Source organism: Patagioenas fasciata, chromosome 17, assembly GCF_037038585.1.
Source record: "Patagioenas fasciata isolate bPatFas1 chromosome 17, bPatFas1.hap1, whole genome shotgun sequence".
NCBI lineage: Eukaryota > Metazoa > Chordata > Aves > Columbiformes > Columbidae > Patagioenas > Patagioenas fasciata.
Window position 1 is genome coordinate 8,202,477 of NC_092536.1, and position 19,014 is coordinate 8,221,490.

Sequence of the window (19,014 nt, forward strand, 5' to 3'; positions counted from 1 at the left end):
CATGACCAACTTAAATTGATGCTAACTCAGAAAAATATCAATCTAAGCCAAAGCAGCCTTATTTAGACCAATAAGTTGAAAAGATGCAGCTTTGTCTCTGTTTTGTACCCCAAAGTTAACAGTACATATTGAGGTACCTCTATAGCTGTATCACTCTTGAACGGGGAATCTTTCTGCACCAGTCAAATCATTTTCGATGGTTAGTGATTCAGAACAAGTATTAGGCATTTTTATATTTAAAATCATGTATAAGCCCTAGTACAGCAACTGTTTCCTGGAATATTTCATAAGACCTAAAACGAAACATCTCAAGGTTCCACTTCCCCCCCCACCCCCCGCCAATAACAGCTACAGCCCTTTGCTGTTGAATTTGGCAGTTTTATCTTTAAAGAGAACTGAAATGAATTCAAATTCAAAAGTCATCCATGGTGCAATATAGAACTTCTCGGTGCTTTCAGAACTGCAGCACGTGCCTGCGCGTCTACATGGGTCAGGAAAAATGTTGCTTATCCAGCAGCAGCGTTGCAGTCTGCCAGCACACTGCTCTTTGTATTTGCAAAACTAGACTGTATATTATTATGATAAAAACACCAACTACAAGCAAAGGCACTATACACTGAAAAATGAAAAAGATTAGTTTTCCTGGAACAAGTGTTATACTGTCCATTTTTTTTTTTCTAAAATAGCTATGTATTCATCTCAGATCAAACCTTTCTGCACCTGACTGGCAGAGATTTAATACATGCAGTAATCTCTTGCATAAACTCAGCATCATGATAAAATGCAATCCCAAAGGGAAAACCAGATTTCCAAACGCACGTGAAACTAAAATCACACGACAGCCATGCGTCAGGAGATGAACATTTACATTCCCACCCACTGCACCTCGGAAAGCAAGAAAATGCTCGGAATACAGAAGTTTAACCTTGGAGCCTTGGATATTGAATTTACGCCCAACACTATTTTCATGACACTAGACCTGACTATTTAGTCTAGACCTGTGGATTAATCCTCAAATTCCACTGATACTACATTTATACAATATCACAGACAGTTTGGGCTTTTTTTTTTTTCCCCTAAAAAAAAAGTAAGAGGATTATCCTATTTTTTTAAAGCAGGAAAACATATTCAAAACCACACAAAAATAATCCCAAGAAGCACATTTATAGGGATACAGAGTAACTCAAAATACTGAAAAGAAACTAACCTTTATTATAGCAACATAAGAGATGCTTCCTGATTACTAAAACTGCAAATCCCTGCAGTGCTGTGCAGCCAAGCGCCCAGGACAGAGTCCGGCCCACCCAGCCCCACAGCCACTCGCTCCCCACACGTCCACCTGTGAGGTCCTGGCAAACCACGTCCTAATGCATCAAACACCGGGAACAAATTAAGCTAATTAACCAGTAGGTATTTAAGCATGAATAAACACGCATCACAATTGCCTTCACTCTAAAACAAGGAAAGGACAATTTTCTAGTTCCTATATTAAAAACACTGTGCATATGGCAGAAATCCCCCCTGACATCCCAGAGGGAGCGCGGCTTCCCTGCAGAAGCTTTTAGCCCCATTCAGATGGCAGCATCACGCTGCTGCTGGCCCAGGGAACAAACACCCAGACACAGAAAAGGGGAAGACTATGACTTTATAATTCAGGTATGTTATTAAGCTAATAAAACAAATTAGAAAAGCATGGCTTCACATTGCTGGAAAATTAAACACCTACGTTTTATAATTAAATTCAGGTTAAAAAAAATCGGATGCTGAATTAAGAAATGCAAGAACCTGGTACAGAGATCATTACAAAACTGTAAAACTTTGTATGAAAATGATGGAAAGTTTAAAACAAATATGGAAATTGCTCCCCATTTTCCCTGAAGTCCATCACATGAGACAGGGAATAAACAGCCTAGAAGACAGTAAAGAACCAGCCAAAAACTTTCCAGGACATCCTTGTCTTTAAACTGACACGTGAAGCCTTTGCAGGAATTCACTTTCAAAACCAAGAAAGTGGTAAATACCTATAGTACACCAGGACTATATCCTGTGCTTCTCCTGCTGCTGCCTTGGGTCCTGCGGTAGCAACTGACAACCAAAAAAGAGGATAAATGGGTATAAACCAGGCAATTCTTTTCCTCACACACAGGCAGGACTGCAAAGGTCATGGAGAATCAAGCCTCCCTTAGCAGAGGACTTGCCTGAACTACTGGTTCCAACTTATAAAAGAAATTACTTTTCTTATACCAGAAGCGTTTAAGATTTCATATGCTACTCCGGATTAGTCAATTCCATGTTAGACTTATTTACAAATAGCTTTTTTCATACTAGCATCCCCATAAATACAGTGCAATACTATACTCACAAGTCACACCTTTAGGGGTTTGTGTCCGTGCCTCAGGAGCGGTAAGAGATTGGACATTCACAATTTTAAGGGTGGGAGGTTTAGTTTTTCTTTCTGGCAACTGCCAAGACCCATAATAAAGACCTAAGTGCCTCAGAGCTACGGAGGCAGACACAACTACAGCAGAAGTGTATTGTTAGAGAAAGTGAATGAGCTACTAAATACTTCCAAACAGCATAGACTTAAAGTTAATACTGCATTTAACATGGGCTTGAGCAACCCCAAAGGGACAAGAACTACTTTATGATGTAAAAGGATATAGTCCAGATATTTGTTTCAAAATAATACTTAAGAGTCTAGGCAGACAGTAAATAGATTAATTCATTTTCTTGTCCTCCGCCCCTTAATTTTGTCAACATAATTAAAGGAGCACAGGAGTGTAACTAAAGGTTAGAAGACTGCAGTAAGAATTTCAACCAGTCTTCGTTCCCCACTCTGCTACCAGCCTTGCGGGTGACCTTGCTGCATTGGTTTCCCCATTTGTAAATAGAAATGTCTTATTTCATGGGGTTCTGCTGAGACGCGATGTTTGCAGTTTGGGGATGTTCAGAGAAAGCGTTCTACACAGCACACAAACTGGAGAAAACATTGTTTCAGAGGTGGTACCTGATCTCCAAGTATAATGCTGAAGGCAGTCATAAAAGTACATACAACCTCTCATACACAATCAATAAGGAGTAAAAATGCCCATTTTCAACATTGCGTAATCACTTGTGCTGTTCGAAGCAAAAATTAGAAAGGAAAGTGGCATCCACTTAAAATGTAGCATTTTAAAACCCCCACAACTGCTTTGCTCATGCGTGTTTCAAGTTCTTGGACCTCTCTAAAAAGCCAAGCCAGACAGGAATATGCAATGAAGACAAACACTTGTAAGAGTGCAATCTGATAATACAGGAATAAGTGTCAGAGCTCATACTGACTTAGTAAGTCCTGCATCAAGCCCAAAAAGCTATTAAAAGCGCAAAGAAAAACAAAAGTCTACTGAAATAACTCTAAACCATGTTTCTTCACTGTTCATAATTTATGTACCTGTTTATAAAGAGATTATCCAAGAGAAGTGTGAAGTCAAACAGGTTCCAAGCCACTGATAAGGAATGGCCCAGTTTTACTTTCTGAATCTTATACAGTACAGTGTTACACCACCTTAAAAAGTACATTTTGTTACAAAAAAACCCAAAACAAACAAAAAGCACACAAAACATAAATTCAACAAGAAAACCAGATTCTAGCTCTTACATGAATTACTAAGTTTTGACTGCAATATTACAACCCTGTATAATCACATGCCTTTTATTTACTGAGTAATGCTACTTATTGACAAACTATTTTCATTTGATTAAAAAAATCTGTCAATTTCCAGTTTCAAAAAGGGAAAATGAATCAGTATTCTCACTTCTGTATACAGACAATCACACACTGCTCAAAACCACATTTCCCTTGTTACCAATAACTGGTGTTTGGACCAATTTAGAATTGTTTTTCGTATATCAGAGTTCTCCAAAGCCACTTTACTTGGAAGGGCGATGGTGTTTACAAGACCACAGCACACTGGAGATTGGAGGTACCTGGGTGTGCCCTTGCATTTGTATCTTATCATGGAGTTCAACAGCTGCATAAATGTTTGACTACGCGCAATTATGGAAGCAGAGTAAAACCAGTAAGATTAAAATAATTGCCTACATACCTCACTTCACATGAAGTGTTATTTACGCTTCAAATGTATTTTCGATTTTTAATACTAAAGATACTTTTGAACATCTAAAAACCAGGAAAAAACAGCACGGATCTGATAAATAGCTCAATTGTACGGCAGATCACCAGAGAAGGGAGCAGGTCGCCACTGGGATGGGGCAGCCCCCCCAAGCACCTCCCAACAGCCCTGCCGAAGGTGTGCTCAGCACCACATGTCACTGCACCGTGACCCAAACAGCCTCCCCCGTGCAACTACCCGCTGCCACTCCACACAGTGCCGCCATCTCAATGGACAACGGCTTGTTTTACACCGGTGGGTGCAACTGTGAAAAACATCTCATTGAAATCTCTGGCATGTCTCTTGGAGATCCATGTTCCCCATCATACATGTTTGCTGACAATTTGCTTTTTATGAGAAAGGGTCGTGAAACAAAGTAGCTCCCTTAAGAGAGAAGCCAGAGATCCTTTCCTAAATAGAAATACTCCATATCTGCCTGTTTTTACCCTGACAGATTGTCCATAATGATGTATCCTTGACAAAGCTGCTTTATTCCCACCTCACATTTCATGAGGAGTCAAGATCTGACAACTGGGGCTCTTTGAGGAGGTGAACTGGTGGCTCACAGATCAAAACTCCACCTCAGATGTCACTGGATTATGATTCATTAGCTATGTTTATGTTACATTCTACTAACTGAGGTGTGCTCCTGGGAAGGGTTTCTGTAAATCAGTAGGGAAAACTTCAGTTAGATTATTTGATGACATATAGCTCTGCAAAAGATAGGCCATAAATAAGTTCTTTGGCCTATGAAATTTAATTTCCTCAGAGCCTGAGATAACAAGACGATCTTGTTCTTCCTGTAACTTGACTTACTGTTTAAAATTGAACCGTACAGGTACAATGGCACAATTTGTAATACTTCTTTTACAAGCAGGTTTTCAAACTGAAGATAGAAATGGCTTCCACAATCTGGAAAAGACACACATTTCTACCTGGAAGGTGAAAACTATACCCATGCTCCCAGTGTTCTACAGACAGCACATTATTATGGACTTACTACATCCAGTCTCTGAGCCACTGTGATTAACATGAACAACTATGATGCATGACATGAGTCCAGAAAAAATGCAGTACTTCAAAATGTTGGCAAGACTTCAAGGAAATACGAATTGCTGTATTTTATGTGACCTATAAAAGGTTCAAAGTTTATTCTCACTTACCAAAGGCAAATCACATTTAGCTCAAATACAGTCAATACTTATTCTAAATGATTTAAAACACGATTGAGTGACACACTGAAAAACTCTGTTTCCTTCAGTTATAACTCGTCATTCTGTGACCCCCAGAAAGACACAGCACAGACTCTGTGACGTTACACAACTCCAACGGTGAAAGACTTGTTAAAGTGGATCTGTGACTCTGGAACTTAAACAATGGTATTAGGTTGATACACACGTGAGTTTGGCCCTTCAAACCACCCTGCTGCAGCAGCCCAGATTACATCATCTGTCCGAGGGCTCTGCTTTGCTCCTAACGAGATGAACGGCAGGACTCAAAGCCCTTTGGGCTGACTCGACTCTCCAAAAGGCACCAAGGCAGTTGCTTATTTAACATCCTTTACAAGTCGTGTGGTACAGCACCTCACAGCTCCTGAACTGACACAACATGCACAACCCACAAACGTCAGGCAATAAAAATGAAAGTAAAAATGCAAGAGGGAAGTTATCAATGTCTTCTTCCTCCTGACACCACTCCCTCTCAAAATCAACTGCCACACCATCGTTCTAGAAAAGGAGGAGGTCACATCACCAAAAAACATTTTTATGGCATGTTAGTGAAAGATTAAAGTTTTGGAAGTATAGTGGAACCGGGGGGGGGGGGGCTGAAAAGCAAGAGGCACTGCAGATATTAAGAACAATTCTTCTTGTCTTTCAGATTTTTATGCTATATTTTAAATTGAAAACAAAAAAATAATTGGAAATATTTTTCCCCATCAGACTATTAGCAATGTGCTTTTGAACAATTAATGGATTTTTTTTTTTAATATTAGGCAGAAAAGCTGCCTTACAAAGAGACAAAATTAAATGGTTGTTTACTATCTGAAACAAAGGGGAACCTTATTTAAGTATAAAGCAAGACATTTTGATTATCACGCTAAAGCTGTGGCAAAACATAACAGCTACCAAAAATGAAATAAAAATGAATGCATTGTCATCAGGATCCTTGAGGACAATTAAAGGTTTATGCCTACTGATTTAATAGATGTGAATGACTCTGCACACAACGTATTAACCATTTAATTTTTAATCGCTCCAAAGCGCATGTAAAACGACAAAACCAGCTTTATGAAAGCAGTGCTGAGGGGCTGATTTCTTCAGAAATGACCAATTTATAACAGTTAATTACGTATTTGCACAACTAAGGAAATGCAATTTCAAAACCTGCCATCTACATGTCCTAGTCAAACCCCAGCCCTATTAAGGGTCCTTGTTCTTGAAGCCACTTGCAGATCCATTATTAAAAGACTAAGTTTAACAGAATCACCCATTTAGCTATTAAGTTCTAGTGCATGATTACATTGCATCCCACAGGGACAGGTTTTTTAATAAGGCTAAAACATCACCTGATGGTTACAGGGTCTTTCCCCTGTGTTTGACAGGACTCGCCTGTGAAGTTCATTGATTCATGCTACAGGCACTTTGCCTGCAAATACTGTAGGGTATTGCCATAGCATTTTACAGATGACTAAATTTTATGCCACTATGTACGCACGTCCTAAGCAAACCCCACTGTACACAGTTTCTAAGGCTAATTGGTAATTACATACAACACATAAAATAAACTTGTATATTTTGGAGGCAATGGTTATAATTTTCTTTCTAAGTAGTACATTACTCCTTAAGCAAAATGATAAGAAACATAATCCCAGGCAATATTTTACACTAAACTACACAGGCTCTTGGTTAAAACCCAACTGAGGCCGAGTTTACAATTACAAGCACTTCAGAGTAAATAGTGATGACAAGAACACTACCACGTCTGCAGTGAACGAGAAAACTTCTGAACCCAGGTCCATATTTCAGTGTGATAAACCTCTTACTCACACAAGGAAGAGCTAACTCTCCGAAACAACGAAAACGGAATTATTTCATCCCCGGGTGTTCGGGGAAGGTCCCTCAAGAACGAAGGAGCGGCGAACCCCCACCCGCAGGGAGGGAGGGAGGCGAGGCCGCTTCCCCGCCGCCCGGCCGAGCCCTCCCCGCGGGCAGGGCCGGGGACCGCACCGCGGCTGCCGCAACCCGGCCGGCTGGGCGACCCCTCCCGCCGCCCCGGGGATCGCCCGCGCCCCGGACGGGGGCCCAGGCGGCCCGGTGCCGGTGTTTCCTTCCCTCCTGGCCCTTCCTCTTTGCTTAGTCACCGCAGGAGCCCCCCGGGGGAGGGGAACGGACAGGGACGGGGCGGCCCGAGGCGCCCACCGAGCGCCCCCGCTCAGCCCCGGGTGGCGGCCGAGGACCGCGGGGCGCCGGCCGGGCTCGGGGCGGCTGCGGGGGAGCCAGCGAGGCCCCTCAGGGCCGCGGCCTAGGGACCGGCTGCTCCTGTTCCGGTCGCTCCAGCCCGGGGTGCCACCGAGGAGAGGGAAAGAGGCCGCTCAGGCCACACCGCGGCGGGGGAGACGACCCCCCCGCACCCCGAGGGGCACGGGGGCGGAGAAGGGCGCCCGCCACCACCCGCCTGCCGGCCCTTCCCGGCGCGGCGCTGCCTGTTACCTTCATCAGCCTCCTGCTGGCCGCCATCTTGGCTCTGCTGCTGCCGCCCCACAATGCATGGCGGCGGCGGGCAGGGCGCTAAGGCGCTGCGCTTCCTAGGGCGGGCCGGGCTGGCGGGGCCGCGCTCGCTCCGCTCCCCTCCCCGGGCCCGCCCCGCCGCCCGGCAGCGCTGCTGGGGGCGCTGGGCAGCTGGCGGCGCTGCCCTTCGGAGCCGGGGCGGCAGCCCCCGCAGCCCTCGGGCGCAGCCGCTCCTCAGCCCCGGGCCGCGCTGCTCCCGCGGAGCTCTGCCCGTCCCGCGGGGAGCGCAGGCTGGAAGGCCCGGAGCTGCCGTGCGGGCACACGGTGTCCCGGGGGGTGAGGGCTCTGGAGCAGCCCCCTCCCAGGGCAGGCTGCCTGCCCTCCGCCAGCACTCGGGGATGGCTTTTGTCCGAGCGTCTTTTTAAATCATCGATCAATGCTTAAAAATTCTGGTGTCGCTTGGTTTATCTACTGCACATCACCCCAAATTCAGTATCATCTCCAAGGTGGGGAAAGAGACAACAGTGTGTAGTTACAGGTCTAACCGAGTAAGCCCAAATTATGTTCAGTGCCCTCCACAACCTTTTATTTCTTAGTTTCTTAAAATACTCTGAAAAGGGAGAGAGTTTCCAGAAGATGTACCTGCCGCTCAGAACCCATCCCCAGACCCGCTGCTCTCTGACAAACCACCCCAGTGCACCCCCGGCCTTACCTGAGGTGCCGGGTGGCTGTGCCCTGCTACCCCCCAGGGAAAGGAAAGCTGTGGAGGAGCAGATAATGTCACTGTCAGTACTAATCAAGACTGTAATTTGCCACGTGCTTTTCAGCTCTAACAGAGCTCTGATTGTAACTGCTCTCCAGCCCTGATCCTCCCCAGCTGGCCTCCAGCAACCAGCGCAGGAGCAGTTCAGACCTTTAACCATAGGCATCCAGTGCCATTTCAGGTGCCCTTGGGTGTTCAAGACACAGGGCTCACAGATGTGGCATGGGACATAAGTTACGGTACTACATGACACCTAAAATGCCACCAGACATCTCTGCCCAGGCACCTGACTTGCTCCCCAAAACATTCTCTCTTGACCCAGTGTACTCAGGAATTACTCCAAGATCCCTTCTGCTGATGTGTGGCCTTATTTCTCCTTCCCCCTCCATCATGTCAGTTAATGCCCTCACCTGATCTTCACCTCACCTCACTTGTTCTATGGAAGTCACCTAAGCTCTCAACTAAGCTTTACAGACTCACACAACCTGAAAAAGGAAACGTGGTGGTTATAAGAGGCTTTCAAAAACTCATAAAAATGCAACAAAAGTTGTTAATGATGAAGCACAAGATGCTAGTACACAATTTAAAAATTGTTCCCTGAGCAGCTATTTGTTAATCAATATTTTGCATTAATATAGTGCTTATTGCTCCAAAACTTAATGAAGTAAGCTAAATAGTACCTACAGGAACCAACTTACTCTTCACCTACTTCATACAAGTATTATTAAATAGCTTGTAAATAATTATATTATGATCTTCAAATATGTTTAATATTGTGATAACTTTATCCTATTAGATATTCAAATATTATTGCATGCATTTTACTCAAGGAAAAGAGAGTCAGGGCAAGCTGAAAATGAAAGAGGCAAACCATCCTGGTGAAGTAGCAGAGAGACGTAAAGCAAATGTGTGCTGAGGGGCTGGAGAAGTTACATGCCAGGCAGGTACACGCTATGTGAAAAGAGATGCTGCAAAGACTCTCCAAGCATTCCTGAGGTGCTGCTGAAACGGGAGGCTGGTGGTGGGCATTTAAAAACGCTGATATCTGATAAAAGGGCTAGTTCAGGTTATATGCTTCTGAAATTCAGAAATATCTAAATCTGATACCATGGTAACTTGGAAGAGCAGTTCTTACAATTTGTTTTCCAGATGTCTACACATATGAAAACCAAGCGGCTTCAGATATTAACTTGATTTCTTTATTTGCCAAAACTCTATTCATATCTTCATCTCCACTTTGACTGCATAATTTTCCAAGACGGCCGTATGTCTGAGTTATTCAGGCCCTCGCCTATACCTGCCCTTGGACACATAACAAAAGGCAATGCTAGAAGCACCACAGGGAATTCTGAATTTACTATCTGTAATTTTAATCCACGAATTTATAGCTTGTAAGAGAGTGTCAGAAGCATCTGGGATAATTATAAGATAATCCGCATGTCCTTTGTCAAGAAAAAATACCACCCACACTATAACTAACAATAGCCCAGCCAGTTCTTAAGAAATCCTTGTTGAGTGCAGCTGTCCTCACAAATTGCCACTTAATGTTGAAATCCTTTATTACAGCAGGGTGTTTGAGAAGTTTACACAGAACTAGGCACATTTTACTACCTGTCGTCAGTATCCTGGATCCTTTCAGATCCAGAGCAGATCCTATGATGCAAACGCTGCAATGTACCTTGTTTATGACCATGGGCTGTGCAACAACACTCATTGCTGGATCTCGCCTGGATGCCAGTTACCAGCAGTCATGACACTGTTGTATAATCTTGAAGAAGCAGCAGGAATTTCCTTTCAGACAGAATTTCAATTATACCTCTTACTTTCCTGTTAGCAACAAGACCCAGGCCATCAGTTATACTGAGTTCTGCAGAATGGTTCTGCACTTCTTAACCTGGTTTTGGTGTGGTTTCCAGGTTGTATCCATTAGTTTACTTGACAATCAAGAGTGTCCAGAATACAGGTCTTAGTGCTTATCTTGCAATATCTTAAAGGGACTGGGCACTACATTTATACCTGCCCACTTCCAAAGATAAGTTCCTTAAAACAGTGGAAATTTGATAAAAGTTAACTTCAGAAAAAAAATATTCTTGCTTAGTTACTGTTATGAGATGGGCATCTGAAAGAAAAGACAAAAGACTGATGAAAACTGAAGGGGAGGAGGAAAGAATAAGAATTTTGTTGCTGTATGAAACTTCAGTACCCTCACCTCTTGCTTACAAGAGGGACAGGTCTACAGACCTCAAGAAGAACACAATGGAATTAGGGGAGGTAAAGAGAAGGGCAGACAGCGATTAAGTAGCTGGAATAGTGCCATGTTAAGAGAGACTAAAATGGCTGTGATGCTTACACCTGCAGAGGAGAAGGCTGAGAAAAGATATGATTTTGTAAGCCTTGATCATAAAGGCAGTGTCTAAGGTGAACACAAAGTTGTTATTTATCAGATCCTAGAATACTAGAATGAAGGTGCACACAGTGAGACTAATTGGGCATTACTAACAGCCAAAAGACAGCACCTTTTTTCACAGCAGGTAATTAGTGTCTGAAACTCCCTACCACAGGCTGTAGTAAAGGCACTAGTCAGCAGGTTCAAAAAGAAACTAGTCAAACTGGGTAGCAGGTCTATAAACAGATGAAAAAGAGAATAGGCATGGAACCATTGTCTAACATCTCCAACTGATGACTGGTCATAAATATGGACACTTGGGAGTGTGAGATGAACAGACCGTGGGCTCCCATGCTGATCCCTAAATAAAGCATCCTGGCTGCTGTGGACAGGGAGAGGGGAGGGCTGGATGGACCTCCGTTCTGCTCCAACAGGACACTCCTGACCTTCAGGGTTCCTTGGACATGCTGGTTTGCAGAACAGAGATAGAATTCAGATTTCAAACTGATTCTGACTCATTCAAAACACATTAAAGAGATCTACCTGTAATCCACAAGAGCAAAGAAAAAAATAATCTGACAAGCAGCTGCATTGATCAGTGCTTTCCATCTTTTGAGACCTGGATGAAGGTGGTTTCTGTGAGGAAGAGCTGACTGACGGCAGGGGAGGACAGGTCCCCTCTAGTGTGACAGAAGTCTCAAAGCATGACACGATGACAGCTGTGTCTTCCAAGCGATTTCCTGCAGAATGCAGATCATGAAGTGAGTTTTTGCAGCAGAAGTGTTAGCAATGGAGGAAAAAGGGATGGTTTTGACAAAGGCATCCGTGTCATTGTGTTGGCTGATAGACTAGGAGACGCAGAGATTCCCATGAATCATGCAGCAGAACCTTATCCAAGAAATCTCACTCTAATCAAATAATTTGTAAGAAGTATTATTATTGGCCAGGAGCCTCCGCTTGTGCTGCTGCGTGGGAGGAGGTGCAGAACTATAACACTTATGTAGATACCAAATGCAGTTTATACATCCAGAATGCAAGATTCAGCTCAGAGACCTAGGCAGTCATTGAACACTTAAATTAAAAAAACAAAAACAAAAATCAGACCCACCAAATTTTAGTTCAAAGTATAACAGGAAAAGGAAATTCAAATAAGAGACAGCATATAATCATAGTAGCAAAAGACTTCCAAATAGCTCAAAAATGTTTGAAACTTAGCAGCATCATTCCTATTTCAGCAGAGGTCACTTGGATGCCGAGCAGCAGTTCTGTGCACGCTGTGAACCTCAGTGAAAGGGACTGTGGTGCGGCCAAGGCAGGGCTCTACTGAGCTGCTTTGCAAAGCTTGCAACCCAACACTCAGCATGAAAAGTGAAAGCATGGCTTAAAGGACATAAAACGGCACATTAACCAAGAGAAGCAGGAACAAAATTCAGCAACAATGAGATTTGTTACTCCACCTGCACAACTATAACACCTCATGCTCCACTTGGTGTTCAGGAGGAGCCTGGGTGTTCTGCTTCTCAGGTGACTGTCAGTGACAGTCGAGGCTGGAGGACCGTCCACAGGAATACAGGTGCTGTGTACAGCAGTGCACAGAGAGCCAGACATTGCATCTCCACACTGGAAGTACCCTGGTGGGCTGTTCAAGAGTTTGGTATTACGGAAGACACTCCTTTCTTCAACCAAGAGAAAAAATATCCCACACAGTTGTTCTCACTAATTTTATCTTGAAGAAACCTAGCAAATGTGTATTCTTTAATTAAAAAACACCCAACAAAACAACAAAAAAACCCAAACCTTTCTTTGACTTCAACTGTTTACATACAAATGTCTCTTCTCCCATGAGATGTGTGTATAGTGTATATTTGCATTTAGAAAACAAAAAAAGTGAATGATATCCTCTTCCAATTGAGCCAAGTAGTTTTTTCATCAACTTCTGAAGTGTAGGATTAATGCACCAATTCTTTTCTATCTCTAGATCTAAGTACAGACATTTGTACCATAAATATGGATGTCTTAATTGATGCTGCACAGAGGAGTGGCTACCAAAAACATTTTTCTGCCAAGACATGAATTAAATACCTTTGTACACTACACAGGCTACTTCTACTCAAAGTTTTCTTTAGTCCAGATTTCAAAAGGAAGAATTCTTTTCAGCTAGCACTAAGGTATCCAGTTTTGTAGCAATTCCACCCAGATGAGTAAGTTCCTCTGCATCAAGCTACATCTGGAATCAGAGTCCTCTTTTATGCACTTTATAATAAAACCACTTTCATCTTCTCTCACTGATTAAAACATTTTCCCTGTATAGATTTGTTTGCTTGAAAGCTTACACTATTTTACTTGTTAACTTTAATTTTTTTTCATATATAAATGCTTGCCTTATTTCTAGTTTATGATTGGGTCTGACTATAAATGCTATAAAGGGCAGCTCACAGCTAAATTATATGTATTGTTACATAAGTGAATATTTAAATATTTAACTTGAAGATTATTATTTGTTTAGACCAGTGGAAGGTTTACTGTTCTTATAGTGTTGCTGGTTTCTCTATATATTTCGTTTCTTGTCTTAAGACTAAAATTAGTTTAGTTTTTGAAAACTTGGGTGCTGGACATTGCTTTATTGTAATAAAGGCTTACTTAAAACATTCTGTTTCTTGTATTCTTTTGGCATTTGCTTTTAAAACCACTGTTTAGTGAAGGACAAATTTGTAAAACTTTATTCAAGTTATTCTGCCCTTACATTGTGTTTGGTTCCAGGGCTAACTCACAAATGAAACTCTTTGATGAGAAGGGGATTTTGCAGATGCAACGTGACAGGTACTACCAATTTCTGTGGATAAACCAATTTTTACCTCCCAGATGCTGGGACAGCTGTGGGTTGATTATGTCATATATATATTAACACTGTCCCAGGAACTGTTTCAACTTCTGTCCTGCCTGCACAAGTATCTAAAGACGCACCAGTAATTTAGAATATGCTTTTTAAAATATTTTCAATTTGTGAGCCACAGCTAATGTACAGGGGGGTACAGAGCACAGGAAACGTAAGCTCACCCCTGGTGTAAGGCTGCTGTTCTTTCTTAATTGCTGGAGGTCTTAGACATGGCCCATAACCCCTGCTCTAACGTAATCAATCTGCTCTGCAATTAGAAATAACAGCACTTCTTTCTAACATTCATCTTCTAGACTTCTGTAACGGAAAAAAGAAGAAAAAAGAAATAAAAGACCCGCTATTAAAGCAGCACCGAAAGCAGCAATTCCAAGAGCCTGAGTGCAGAACTGGGGCCGAAACCATGAGATGGCAGCAGAGCCCAGGGAACGAGAACCCGAGCAGCAGCTGCCTCTGCCTTCAATCCCATTGCTGCCTCAAACGGCTCCAGTGCTGCTTTCAGCGCGTTTTACAGAGAACTCTCAGCAAAACACTTGCTTGGCGTCTATGTCCAACGTTACTTGTTGTATTTCTCACAGCTGCAGTAATCTGAACAGTAATCAGATCTATTTTACAAGAGGAGATATTTTTTCCTCTCTCTTTTAATTTCTGCACATCCTTGTGTCTACTTCCAGCTTGGAAAATCTTGTTCAAAAAGCACACCTCAATTTTGAGCCAAACTTGACATTCTAGTGTTCATTCTTCTGACACAAGCCAGCTCAGGAGTGCTTCATTACAGACATTCAATTGTTCTTAAAAGTGGTGGGTTGGTTTGTTTTGTTTATTAATGGGGGAGGAGCAGTTGGTTGGTTTTGGTTTTTTTTTTACAGTGTTTTTTATTATTATTTTAGTGCCTACAATACTACAAAGAAAGATCTAAACTGGAACATAATGGAAGGGACCACATTATAAGGCTGAAGGCACTTAAAAGCAAAAGTTAAGAAGCTATTTTTACAGGAAATAACCCCAAATACATTGTTTTCAGTCCTTAAAACACTTTGATACTTCCCCCCCACTACAAAGTGTGCCTCACAGTGACTGAAAAAAGGTTTAAATCTCACCACCCTAATGGGGGAGAAAAAAAGGTGTAGAGACATCATCTGGTACCACAATAAACTTCACTGAAGATAGCATGAGCTCAAGTGATACAGAAAGGGTTCAAGGCACTATGAAAAGGCTGTTTGTCTAGTTGTATAGCAAAAGGTTTGGGGATAAAACAGATAAAGGAATAATCTAGTGCTCTAGAGCTCACATGGGTCCTGGAAAAGGGCTTGGTGGAGTCAGTGGTGAAGAAAAGGGAGGGAAGTATCAGGGCTGTGACAAGAAGACAGATCCCAAAAGTAGGATCCAGCCCTTGAGGCTGGTACATTTAGAGCATGCTGGTTGACAAGAAGATTAATCTGTAGTAGGTATGCACCTTCCTCTTGATGTTCTCTGGATATGTCGTCACCTGTCACTGCCCACAGGTAAAGATATGACAAACATTGTTTGGCAGGGAAGGTTTAGATTGGGACCTCCTTATGATAAATCTCTAAAGAAAATCATTCCTTGTATCACTTAATTCCCACACCATATGACCAAAAGCACATCCCCATCCAAAATCCTCCATTACATAATGGATTCACTTCTGTTTATACACCAGGAGACAAATGCCTTCAGCCCATATCTCCATGGGTGCCAGTTCGATCACAGGAGAGCCTGTCCTTCCATGTATTAAGGGAAGAGACGAACAGATACAACAGTTAAAGCACAAGTGGACTTTTGTCCACACAATGGAGACAGCAGTAGAGTGGGCCAGAGGAATTGTTCTGCCACCTTGGATCTGGCTCCGTGGCTCTGCATGCTCACTTTATAGAAAGGATCTCTTCTAGAATACGTGGAATAACAGTGTTTCCCACTCAGCCGTGGCTGTCCCTGCTGCATTCCCCAATTCAGCCGCCCTTCAGAAAAACACAGAAGTGGCAAGAGCCTTGCTGGTGCGAGAGGTGACTATCAACTGCTGCTGTCACTATCAACTGCTGCTGTCACTATCAACTGCTGCTGTCACCACTTCTCATAATGCACAGAAGTTCAATTATTAAAAACTTAAGAAAACTCTCTATATTAGGTCACTATCATTTCTGGTTCTTCATCAATAAATTTTGTCGTAATTTTCCTTCAGATCATACTAGTAACTTAGTTCACAAAGATCCATCACAATAGCATTCATAACTGATCTGTGAAGAAGGGAAGATCAAAAGCTGCCCTGGTCTTTGTTAACAATACAACTCATCCCAAGATGAGAGCACATGAAGAAAGTTCTTAGTGCTTCAAATAATCAAGTCAGAAAGTAGGAAACCCATCTGAGTTCTAAAACAAACTCACCACACGCTACTGATGATCTCTGAAAGGGCTCCCAGGTGACGAGAAACATGGTAAAGACAAACATATTTTTTCAGCAACATTTACATTGCATCCTATGTCGTAAAATAGCCCTCCAAATTCTAACAGAAATAACTATTACTTACCTTACCCTAGTAAAGAAAGACAAAGAGCCCAGGGAGAACAAAGCTTCTATGGCTTATGGCTTTTAGAAATTACCTGCCAAGTGTGTAATTTTAAAGTGATTGTCTTCCATTAGGGCTACAATAAACAGCATGGTGGAAAACTCAATCTGATTAGCTTTTCTAATGAGCTGCAGGAGGTTGTGGAGGCCAGAGCAGAAGAATCTTAAACATTTCATCACTGATTACAAACCTGCCTCTGAATTAATCAGATAATGAAGTGCATAGATTTAATGAACCTAATGCTGATCAACAAATTATCAGTGATCCTTGTAGGTTTTTGGCAGGCTAAACACCTTCTTTTCTAAGATTTCCTAAAGCAGGAAGGTTATGAGAAGTATGTGCTCTATATGTAGTTTTTTATGCAATAACCAGTAGATGTAAACTTTATAATTTACACAATTACTCAATTTACTCACAATGTGTCCAAGTTCCTGTTGGGTCTCCAGGAGGGCTGTTGTTATCACAGATGCAATTTAATTGAGACAGCGGCAATTAAAAAGATGAGTTAAACCTTGAGAACTTTTAAGTACAATCTCACTGGAACAAATGTAGCTCTTATTCTGGGAATGATACGAGAAGAGGTTTTAGATATTGCCTATGTACTATCTGTCAAGCCCAAATTTCTCAACCCAAGCCATCCCTTTTGGCAGAACTACTGAGCATAGTGAACATTCACAGGTGGCTGCGCTGACCTGCTGGTGTTGGCTCTGCGTCCTGCCCTCCTCTCGCTGCCACTTTTCCCTCTGAGTTTCATTCACGTTGCATTTTGCAAGAGAAGAACTGGCCACAGTGCCCCAAAGCAGTCATATCTAGCTGGGCAAGAGAACAAAGCAAATAGATGCCAACGCTATGTTAAGTTTTCACTCCAGTGCTCCCTGTGGGGTGACACCTTTGCTGCGGCCGATCTGCCCGACATCTATTTCTTGTGCAACACTGACCTTGCGCTGGGTTTGAGGCACAGGAAGAAATGGTTTCACTTGCTGTTTCTTCTGAGTTTTGGAATACTCTGCTCTTGGGATTTCTTTTGATTTTCTGCTTAGTCACCAACTTAATACTCACTGAAAGATCAAAGCCGTGACCATTAAAATCTAATATAGTGCTCTTGGCTACTGCCGGAATCAGGGGATGGACTAGGGAGACCTTTGCTCTGATCCAGAATGGCAGGTCTTATGTTCTTATTATGACTTAAAATTTACTTTCCCCAAAGGGATGTGCTTGTAGAAGTCCATCTGTCAAGTGATTAATGAGAAGTGGACATAAAAGAGAACTGAATATGGCTAACTGAATACATTACAAAAATTAAACAAGTACTCCTGGCAAATGAATACTTGAAAGATCTTAAATAAAAACACTAAGAACTGGAATTTGCCACCTCTCTAGTATGCTTTGCATTTTAAATGGTTGCACCTTTGATGCAACATTTTTTTAACATTATGTATTGCCCTTTTCTTATAAAAACATGTGTGTCTTTTCCTTTCTATCTGAGTTGATTTGGATTAAAGAAGAGGAGACAATTACAGCTGTATCAAAGACAGAGACAGAAGCAATTGCATGGATCAAATTATTATCTCATTGAAATCCAGGGGCCTCTTACTTGCAAGTTCAGTCAGACCAAGACTCATCCTCATGCATTACTCATCTGCGCCCAATACGATTTATCCTGCAATGTTAGATATTTGGTATTTGAATAGTTTTTAATAAAGATAGCTCTGGCAACCAAAGGTACTCTCAATAAAAACGCTAAACTTCATTTGTAAGGTAAATTTTATAAGAAATTTCATTTTTATTTCAATTACTGACTTCAAATGTCCAGTCACTGTGAAAGTGGAGCTGATCCATGGTCTACTTTTTGCAGGTACTTTCTACAACAACGTTTATTATTGAGGAGTGGGAATAAGCTCAATTTTACGGCAATAACCATTTAATACATTATTCTCGACATCAGTGCGTATACATTCAAGTGGTGTATGCATGTGTTGTATATAGGGTATCTTTACGATTCTGATAGGGCACAATCAAATAGGTCAGCCAAGCCAACAGATACGTGACCGCATCTCGAGGTGGAACGGCATAACACTGGCACGCGTATAAAATAACCTAATTTTCCTGCCAGCTGCAGACAAAGCATTGCTCACTGTGGTTTTGAGGATGACAATTGTCTCTAAAATGTCTTTTTCTAAGAATGATTTTGAGCATCAGCTGCCTCATAGCGCTGGGTTTTTCATGACAGGCTTCATTCATCATGTTAGAAAATAGGATGCTGGAGCATCAGCAAGCTTTTCCAAACCCCTAAAAGAGCAGGAATTCTGCTGGATGCCAACTGAAGTGAAATGGAAAGATAGCGACATCAAAAAATAAACGAAGATGAAAACGGTGAAGTGCTTCACATCCCACTCTCTGCTGGTGATGCTCAGCTTTCCTGGATTGCAAGCCCTACCCATGCAATAAATAGCCCAGAGAACCAAATAAATAAATCTGAGAGCCAAAAAATAAGAATTAGTTTAACTA

At 42.1% G+C, this 19,014-nt stretch overlaps 1 protein-coding gene across 2 annotated transcripts in view; it reads right to left on the reverse strand.

Moving 5' to 3' along the window:
* Positions 1-19,014, reverse strand: part of UBE2L3 (ubiquitin conjugating enzyme E2 L3) — a 35,651-nt gene that overhangs the window by 8,209 nt on the left and 8,428 nt on the right. Inside the window, exon 1 of one of the 2 annotated variants that reach the window (XM_065851565.2) lies at positions 7,862-7,968. The exons of the other annotated variant lie outside the window; for it this stretch is intronic. Within the exon in view, the coding sequence (XP_065707637.1) occupies positions 7,862-7,888 (27 nt within the window). The 5' untranslated portion in view covers positions 7,889-7,968. Of the gene's footprint in view, positions 1-7,861; positions 7,969-19,014 lie in introns of those variants that run through there. 2 annotated transcript variants of the gene reach the window in all.